We start from the raw sequence: 9,850 nt of genomic DNA on the forward strand, positions 1-9,850 counted from the left end.
CCAGGTGCGGGGCTCTAGACTTGTGCCGACCTTGCAGGTCCTCCGAGGGGCGGGGCCGGCTTCACCGCACGCTAGCGGCCATTGTGGGCGGCTGGGCGCAGAGTAGCCTTGCGGACGCTGAGACCCCCAACACGAGGCGCTCGGATCGTCCGGGGAAGGCACACCGGGCTCGCCTACTCTCCCACCAGCTCCTCCCAGCAGCAGGCGCCCCACACCGCTCCCCGCCGGCGCGCGCTCCCAGCCCCGCCCTCGGGCGGCGCACGCACAGGCCGCGAGCGCGCGCCTCCCCCGCGCTCCCGCGCTAGACGCACGGCCGCGAGCGCGCGTGCGCCTCACGAACGTCCCCGGGAGCTTCGCCAGAGCGAGCGCGGGGCCGGGCGCGCACGAGTGAAAAGGAGGCGGCGGCCGCGTCTGTGAGCAACAGATCCGGGCGCCGCGAGCTGACCTCGTCTGCCGCTGACCCATTTCGTTCTCTCTTTATTTTTGAATTTCACAGAAAAATTACATTTGGAAAAAAAAAACCTAAAAACCACCCAACAACCTTTCTTTCTTTTTTTAAATGGCGCTGGCCCCGGGTCAGCGGGCGGATTTCTTTGCACCAAGATGGGCTTTGCCGTTTCCGTCGTGGGCACCCGTGGTGGCTTGATTGTCAGTCCTCTCCGGGCATTTTTGAGGCCAGGAACCGAGCGCTGCACGTAAGCGACTCGCCCTCCAGAGCGGCTGGGCGTTTCGGATTGTGACTTGGGGGGCAGAGCGCAGTGGATCGTGTGCACCGCGTGCTCTCTGCAAAACCGGCGGCGAGCCGGAGGCGGGTCGCTCCCAGGGTGAAACCGCTCCCGGGCTGAGCGAGCCCGGCCCCGTGCGCAGTGCAGCGGCCCCGAGAGCTGGTCCTGTCCCCGCCGCGCCGGGAAAATGGAGGCTGTGATCGAGAAGGAATGCAGCGCGCTTGGAGGCCTCTTCCAGACCATCATCAGCGACATGAAGGTAGGACGCCGGGGGCGCGGCTGCTCTGACCTCCCTGCGGGGCTTCCCCTCCACCTCCGCCCGTCGGGCCCTCGCCTGCACCGTGGCTGTTGGCCACCTGCGGGAGCTCCGGCGGCCCGGGTGTCACCTGCTCACCCGCCGCGCTGCTCCGGCTGTGCTGGGTCACCGGGCAGGCGACTTCCAGGGGTTGTGTGTTTGTGTGTGTGGGGAGAGGCTGATGCCCCTTGCCAACCCCTGCGTTCCTTATCCCAGGGGGCGACACCATCTTGTTCCTTTGGGGGCTTAGGGCCCTAGTTCTAAGTTTTCCATTGTCTGTCCCTGGACTAAGTGTCTGCGACCCGTGTAAGCTGGACGCCCGGGCGGACACCTGACTCCTTGGGTTCGGGGTGGGGTGCTTGGCGCGGTGGTAGATCGGGAGTGGGGGCTCTGCCTGGCTGCGGGAAGGACTCTCCCGGCCTGGAAGATTGGGTGGCAGGCTTGTTACAGGCTTGGCTTTTAGGTCTACCTGAAGTAGGGGAATCTGAACAAATTAGTTATTAATTAGTCTGTTCTAGAGCTGCTGAAGGTGTGCCGTGCCTCCCCGCACCCTCCCCCGGGCCACGGTGCTTGAAGTTCCCAGGGTAGTCTTTTGAGGGACCTCGAAGCTGAGAGGCTCACAGAGGGAAGACAAGGTTGAGGTTTCCCAAACAACTATACCCCAGCTCCCTCAAACACACACCCATACCCCACTCTTCTCTCGGAAGAATTGTGTGTGCGTGTGTGTGCGTGCGTGTGTGTTGGGGGCGGGGAACAACACCCTGGCTTTTTCCTGCAAAGGGTGGGACTGGAGATAACCTGATCCTCGAATGTGGGTTTTCTGGTGCACCGAGCTACATACACCGGGACTTCTGTTACTCACACTAATAAAATAGAACCTGCTTAAGGAGCTGGCTGGAGGTGGGAATTGGGGGCGACAGGGGGAATTTTTTTTTTCCCCAAGTGTATTTAGGGAGCTTCTCTTTGGCTCGAGGCCAGGCCCAGTCTGCCTCAACAGATCCGGGGAGGTGGTGTTTAATTAAAAGCTCGGCTTCCAAAAGAGTGGGCAGGTTTGGAAAGCAGTGTTGGCGAGTGGGTGTGGACAGCCCCTCTTCAGCCGCTGCCTGGCGCCTGGGCAAGCTTTTGTCTGATGAACTGTAAGGTTCGGAGAGCCCTTGGGCCTCCAACATGGACTTTGGGGAGGAATGCTCAGCTGTCATGCCTGCCTCCTCCTTTTAGAACCAACTGCCACCTCGCCTAGGGTGAACTTTGCCAAGGTGCCTCGTCCTGCTCAGAGTCTGGTTTGCAATCCTACCAAGCTCGTGCCTTTTGTCAGAAATCCGTGTAGCCTAATCTGGAGCCAGAGCCTGCTCGTTTAGGAATGCCTCTAATCCAGTCGCTTGGAATTAGATGGATTAGTCTCTTCAAAGACAGCCCTTTCATTCCTTTGCCCTCGATCCACATTGAATTATCCAAGTGTTCTTTAGAACAAAGGTTGATGTCCACTCCTTGAACTCTGGTATTTATTGTTAACTTAAATTTCACCCACCTTAATACAGTCCAAACAAGATTCGGTTTGAGGCACACACTGTATGTTGTGGTGTGCAGAAGAGGTTTTTGAGATGGGTTGGTAAATCAGCCTGTGTTTTGTTGGAGGAGATAATGATGTTTCCAGTCCCTGAATAGAAACAAGGAATCCAGGGATCTAAACTGATTACTGACTTCAGGCCCTGAGTAATCACACCTGGAGTTTTCGCTTTGTTTTTGTTTGTTTTTTTTGTTTTTTAAAATCCAGAGCCAGGGTTCAGTTCTTTTCAGGAGGTGGTTTGAACCTCAAGCCCTTCCTTCTCTAATGACTCTGCACCTTCCACCTGCCATCTGGCTGCCTGGTGTGGGCTCTGCCTAGACATTTGTAGGTGCTTAAGGTGGCTTCCCCAAGACCAGTTGTTGGAAAACCTCTTATGTACTGCTTCCTTGGTGTTGACTCTAGTTCCTTTCTCTCTGTCTTTGATAGGTTTGCTCACTATCCCGTGGGTAAACATCCCCCCCCCCCAATATTTTCACCTCAAGGTACAGTGGATGATTACATTGTGCTTTGGATCCTGAACAGTTGTAGACTTTGGGGAAGTAGAGGGGTGTCAGTAATCAACGCAGGTTGTCTGATTTCTTCCTAAAATTGTTTATGCGTAAGGGAACTGCTATATATTTTTATTGAGTTTTCTTTAGAGGACGTCTTTATGGGTTGGTCAGCAATGACACTTCAAGAGTAACAAGATGAAACTGGACTCTATTGGCTAAGCCGCGTATGATATGTGGGCATGTGGCGTCAGCAAGAAAGTCAGCTTTTAATGCCAGCTGTCATTCTGATGACCTTGTCCTTCTTGTCTTTGAACTTATGACCAGTTTATTGTATTTTTGTTCCCTGTTTGTTTGCTTTGAGGGAGAAGACAGTTGGATTATCATCTTGGAACCATTTTTAGTTTTTTTTTTTTTTTAAGGTAATATTGAACTGGGGTGAGCAAAAGGCTAAGACCGTGGTTTTTTTTTTTTGAGTAACATTTGAGACTTCATAATTTTACAGCAACACAGGAAGGGCGTCAATTTCCTTTGGGAGAAAATAAAAAGATAACGGAAAGTGGAATAATTTCTTATTCCACTGGCCTGGTGCCACCCGTCTAAAAGTAAAGACCCTCAAGACATGGGAAAGCTTGGGCCAATTCTTTGCTTTCTGCAGAGTCTCCATTGGGCTGAGTCCTGGGCTGTCGGGGCTGGGTGTTTATCCTTTTCAGGGGTGGGGGGGGGAGAAGAAATCCTCACTTTGCTTCCACTGGGATTGAGCTCCAAGAAAGCAGGCAGCAGCTGCTCAAAAACTTATTGATTCCTTGATGAGAGGAAACCTCTGTTTTTTCCCCTTCCTTCCACCCTGCCATGGCGGTGGTCACTAATGAATGGCGGTGTGTGAAATCACTTATGGGCCGTCTTCCCTGGGATCCATGTAAATCACCCTTGGAGCTGCCTGGTGGGAGTTAGCCTGGAAAGGAAAGGGAACTCAGTTTTTTTTGTGTTGCTTCTTGGAGGGGCTGTGGTTGGTTTATCTATGGGACAGTGGTCTGGAGGTGACTGCTGACTGCCAAGGAGGTCCTAGACTATATATATATATATTTTCTACACAAGTTCTGCGCAGAATTGGCCCTTGGTTAGGTAAACAGATTAGTGTTGTTTGTTTTGAATTATTGAACAGAATTTGATCATGTTCCGGTAGTTGCTAAGTCCCAGAAACTTTGCAAGCCAAATTTGAGAGTATCCGACCTTCTGGGAATAAATAGCGGTCTTCTTTTAATAACTAACTTTTTTTTTTTTAGTTGGATGCTAGAATCAAATATTTCCTTGTCCTTGCTGCTCAAGCACCAGGATGCTAGGAGCCTCGTTGGCCCTGTTGTGGGGAGAACTTTGCCCTGGGTTCAGGTTTATATAATATGGCTAGGCTGAAAAATACCCAACTGCACCTGAATGCGCCCTTCCATGTGTCGCTTTAGACCCGGGTGTCCTGTTACAGGCACCTGTGCCGAGCAGAATAGGGGCCTTGTTCAGTTTCTCCCGGCTGCCCCCACCTCTGCCTGCCACCAGGATCCCCTGTCTGAGGCTCTGTCTAAGATTAGAGATGCTCAAGGGACATCTTGAATTCCATGGGAATCTTCTGTGGTTCAGAGGCACGTGGGGGACTATTTCCCCTCACTTACCATGAGGTGACAATGGGGTCTACTGCTGTGTGGTGACTTCAGGGCTGCCCTTTTAGCTGTTGTGGATTCCTGAAGCAAGAGGGATTGCTTCTTAGGTCCTGGTTGAGGCCTCCTGGGTAGAGGGCTTTTGCTAGGCCCTGCCCTTGCTCGTGCTGATAACAATATGGCTGCGGTGACGAAGGATGGGTTGCAGTTTGGTCAGGGGAAGGGCATCTGTCTTTTTGGACTTTTTTACAATGCTTCAGAATGAAAGTTTTTCTGTAGTAAGATAATGGAAAAAAAAAACAACAAAAAAACACCCAGTCAAGCGACGAGGTCCTGGGAGGGAAGTGGGACACTCTGGGTGGAGGCTGACAGCCACACAAAGGCAAGATGAGCAGAGCCCTGGGAAGGACAGATGGGCCCCAGGTTGGCTTTCTCTTGGCAAATGGTGGTGTTTGGCTAGGGTTTTACAGCTTCCTCATTTTGGGCCTGTGGGAGAAGAAGGTAAAGATGTCATAAAATTGGCAGGAGCTGTCTAGGGAGGGTGCCTCCTTCCGTCTCTTCTATGGGAGCAGCCCTTTAGGGGTTTGGGGATGTGAATCTCTTCTTGACGTATTTTGGAAATATATTATTTTGGGGCTTACCTTAGCATTGCTGTGGGGAAAACCCTTACATATTCTATTAGATAAAATTGTTTAGAACTTGTTGCTTGATTTCCTGAAACCTCTCTGCTTGGAATTCTATAATTCATAAAGGCCCCAGTAGAGGAGGCTGTTTCCAGCTCAGCTCACATGGGAGGAAGGCTGAGTTGAGCTCTGCTCTAGTTCAGCAATCACCTGTCCAGAGTCGTGTGTTCTTTTCTGTGGTGTTTTATCATCAGCCAAATTGGACCACCAAACTCTTCTACGGTGTCAGCCATACCATGTCAGCCTCTCTAGCTCCATCTGCATCCCGCGTAAACAGTGAACACTCAGTATAAGAATGGCCTGCCTTCCTCGGGCCCTGTCTTCCCAGACCTGCTTGTCCTTTGACCTCTTCTATTTTATCTTGGGGGTAAAGAAATAAAGGAAAAGGGGAAAAAAATAATGCCCATCAGTTTGGCCAGCTCACTTGAGGTTTCTAAAATGCTCGGAGGGTGAAGAGGTTGAAACTATCGATCCATTAGATGCTTTATCGTCTGTATCTAAGCTGTTTGCATCTTTGCAAGGATGGGTGAGAGCTGGCAGGGTTCCTTATGTGATGAGGCCATTTCGAGGTTCCCACTGGGAAATGGAAAAATGAGATCATTTTGAGTTCCCCATTACTTTTTGAAATCGCCTTCAGGACGCTTTCCCACCAAACCCACACACCTCGGCGAAAATAAAGAAACTCCTTTCGTCAGACCGAACGGAAGCCAAAGGACAGATTTTGGATTTATCCATTCAGAACACCAGGAGGACATATTTGGGGCTCTTAACTGGAACTGGCTGTTGTCTTCAGCAGTTTAATTCAGATTTGCAGATTGTATGGCCGATATGGCCTTATTAAATAGTAGATGGAGAGACAAACAGTAAATTAATTGGCGGAGCGTCCAGGAAGCCTATTGTATTCGATTGCTGAGGCTCTCCCTTAAATTAGATGCAGGCTGCAGCTTTCATCTGAGTGTCTGTCTCAAGAGCAAAACAAGCCCCACGGCCCCCAGCCAGCCCTAGTACAGAATCTACCCTGAAGCTGTGTCTCCCGCCTCTCAGCCCCCTTAGACAAGGCTGTGTTTCCCCGTTGTGCAGTTAGGAGGTTTTTGATTGCGTGAGATGCTGTGCCGTGCCACCTGACACACAGTAGGTACTCATTATTCATTGCATGTGGTGCATAGTGGGCAGCAAGGGACTTGGAGAAGGACGTCTATGTGCCAGATGTGTACTAGGCGCCAGGTATGCATGAGTTCACGTTCATCCTCATACTCGCTGCACACACTCTGCAGATGAGGAAACCGGGGCTCGGGGAGCCCACGGTGAGATGGAATTGGTATTCAGATCTTGTCCTCTTGGGCCCAGAGTGGAGCTCTTTAAGAACTTACGGTATGGGGAGGGGCGTGGATATATTTCTAGAAGATAGCGCTTCATTTGCCCGAACCCACAGGAGGATCACAGACAGAACTAGGACCTTCTCTGAACTGCAGGAGTGGACTGGAACCAGGAGGCTGTGGGGTGGGTGTCTCTCACACCGCTGTTACCTCTGGGGTTTAGTTTATGGATCATGAGGAGATAGTGGCTGACCTCTTTCTTCTTACTCATTAGTCATGCCGATAGACGTTGCTAGGTCCCGTTCCTGGGGCCCATGCAGAATGGTGTAGCCCTGGGGTGGGGGGCGGCAGACTCTTGGGTGCCTCTTCCCTGGGCACTTGTCCTTGTGCAGTCTCAGAGCTCCTGGGATCTCCGCACTGGCTTGGGTCTGGAGTCAAGGTGTCTGAGGCTGGACTACACTCTTATAATCATATGGATTAGTCAAGTTCACCCAAAGTTCATATGACTCCTCGGAGCGAACTCCTTACTTCAAACTCATTTTGTGTCCAGCCCTGGAACACGCCTGTAAAAGAGCTTTCTGTGTTTAATTACGTCCCGGTAGCCCTCCAGTTTGGGTTATGTTGGTAGAGAGCCCTTGGAAACATGTTTAGATGGGGGTCCCCAGAAAACCACCTTCCTGCTCTAATTCTTGGTATACGTGGCCTTGGTCAGAGTCCTTAAGGGGCTTTTCTTTTCCTGTCTTGTTTAAGTGGGGGAAAAAAAAACCACTCGAGTACCTTTTGAGCTGTGTGTCTTTTTATTTGATTTCTTTGCCTCAAAGAACAGCCAGGAGTGGAAACACTGACTGCTCAGTGCTAAGAGCTCCTGGAGCAGATACTACTGTCTGTGACTCTCACCCTGCCAACCTGCCACATGACAGGGCTCTGCAGGGGCCGGAGAGTGGGTCTGACCAGAGTAGGAGGTCTGGGCATGTGTGCCCTTTGGGTGATGGGCATGGTTACAGTAAAGGCCCCCTGAGTGCCCTGGGAGACTCAGTGCCCCAGCACTGCTCCCTGAGTCTCTGAGTCAGGACATGGGGCAGGACCTTAGCTGTTAGGGTGTTGGAGGCACCAGGTAACCGGGTTTGAGCATCACTGAGCTGTTGGGCTTCCCCTCACAGTGCATTCTTGTAAGAAGAGCCCATTTAGATGCTTGCACTAGGATGTGAATAATCTTGATATCACCTAATTTAGTTCTCAAGATAGTCAAAATGGAGCTGGGCAGTGGTGGTGTATGCCTTTAATCCCGGCAATCAGGAGGCAGGCAGATCTGTGTGAATTTGAGGACAGCCTGGTCTACAGAGCTTGTTCTAGGACAGCTAGGGCTGTTGTACAAATAAACCCTGTCTTGAAAAACAAAAACAAAAAAATTAAAAATACAGCAAAATGCTGAATAATTCCAATAAAAGTCAGCAAGAGTATATCTCAAATTCTTGGCAGACTTTTACTGACCTGTAATATGCTTATCTAATATGCTCTGCTGCAGTATGAAAATTATTATACATTAGCTACCGGACACGCGTTGTTAATGTGGCCAAGGAACTGAGTTTTTAATTTTGTGTACTTTAGCCAAGCGGGGTGGTCCAGTACTGTAATCCTGGTATTTGGGAAATAGAGGAGGAGGACCAGAAGTTCAGGATGGGTCTCGACTACTTTGTGGTCTGTCTTGAGTGGTACTGGACTCAGTCTCCCAAAACAAAAACAAACCCCCACACCTAAAAGTAACAGTAACAAATGTATTCTTTTTAGTTATTCAAATGGAGGTGGATGCCTGGTGAGTGGCTTGCCTTACATACAGCAGGGCTTCCTGCCTGCCTTCTACCTCTTGCTGGTCAGGATAGGACCCTTGTAGATGACATTCTGCAGATGGGGCACATGGGGAGCTGAAGGAAACCCTGCCGCCAAGTTTCCCTGTCTCTAGGAGTCTCCGTTTTCTTTTCTGTAAAGTGGATATGGTAAGATGCCTGCTTTGGAGGTTCCGCATGCAGATTCTAAAATGAGGTGTTTTCCTGTGGAAGGCTCTCCTCTTGCCTGGTGCACTGGGCCCAGGTGGTAGGCATTATGTCCTGTAGATTGGGAAGGGAGTTAAGATCTCTGCTGCTTCAGACAAACCCTGTCTCACCCTTTCAGGAGCCATGGTAGAGCCTGTGATGGAGCTCCTGGAAGTGAAGAAGGTCGGGGTGTTTGGGTTTTCTTTCTTGCCAAGTGAAGTAGCCCTGAGTTCATTCTAGCCCTCTGTTTGTGTTCTGTTTTTCCACATGCAGACCATACCAACTGTTCCTAAGAGGAGGGTGGGATGGGAGGAGAGACGTCTTTCAGAGATACTGGGGAGGGGAGGGGGAATCTGTGTTGCTGGGCTATCTTTTGTGGTCCCCTCAGCTTTCTGAGTGAACACCACCTGTCTCTCATGGCCTCTGGCTCTGCCTGTGTCCAGTATTGAGTACACATGGAGCTTCTGCCCCCTCCCAAGACCTACCTGGTCCTATTGGGCTTCTCCCTGCCTGTCTTCCCAAAGCTGCCCTCTGGCCTGAGGTCTAGGCTCACTCTCTTGGCTCCAGCTGATTGGCCCTTGTGTGTCATGGGCGCCTCACACCATGGCTCCTCACTTTCCTGCCCCATCTCTGCCTGTTGAAATCATTCTCACACTTCCAGGTACCACAGGCCACTCCTCCTAAGAGGGGTTCTATGAGGACATCCTTTATAGTCTACCAAATAGTTAAAATTTATATCATCAAAATCTTTGAACTTTAAAGCCAGGTTCTGCCATTTCTTGGCCTCATTATTCTGGGCAAATTATTTTACTTTTCCTGGGCCTTTTTTTAAAATTAAGTCGAGACAGGATTTCTCTGTGGTTTTGGAGCCTGTCCTGGAACTAGCTCTTGTAGACCAGGCTGGTCTTGAACTCATAGAGATCCTCCTGCCTTTGCCTCCCGAGTACTGGGATTAAAGGCGTGCGCCACCACCGCTCGGCTAAATTAAGTTTTTAAAATTAAATTTAGGGGCTGGAGAGATGGCTCAGTGGTTAAGAGCATTGCCTGCTCTTCCAAAGGTCCTGAGTTCAATTCCCAGCAACCACATGGTGGCTCAC

The 9,850-nt window shown here is 50.6% G+C and overlaps 1 protein-coding gene across 5 annotated transcripts in view; it reads left to right on the forward strand.

Annotated features, from left to right (window-relative positions):
* Positions 1-334: 334 nt before the first annotated feature.
* Positions 335-9,850, forward strand: part of Mtss1 (MTSS1, I-BAR domain containing) — a 137,328-nt gene continuing 127,812 nt past the window's right edge. Inside the window, exon 1 of one of the 5 annotated variants that reach the window (XM_026782454.1) lies at positions 335-984. In XM_026782454.1, coding sequence (XP_026638255.1) covers positions 913-984 — 72 coding nt within the window. In that variant the 5' untranslated portion in view covers positions 335-912. The remainder of the gene's footprint in view (positions 985-9,850) is intronic. The other 4 variants (XM_026782455.1, XM_005354568.3, XM_005354569.3 and 1 more) reach the window with 4 other exon arrangements.

The sequence above is a fragment of the Microtus ochrogaster genome, chromosome 15 (assembly GCF_000317375.1).
Source record: "Microtus ochrogaster isolate Prairie Vole_2 chromosome 15, MicOch1.0, whole genome shotgun sequence".
In the NCBI taxonomy this organism is placed as follows: Eukaryota; Metazoa; Chordata; class Mammalia; order Rodentia; family Cricetidae; genus Microtus; species Microtus ochrogaster.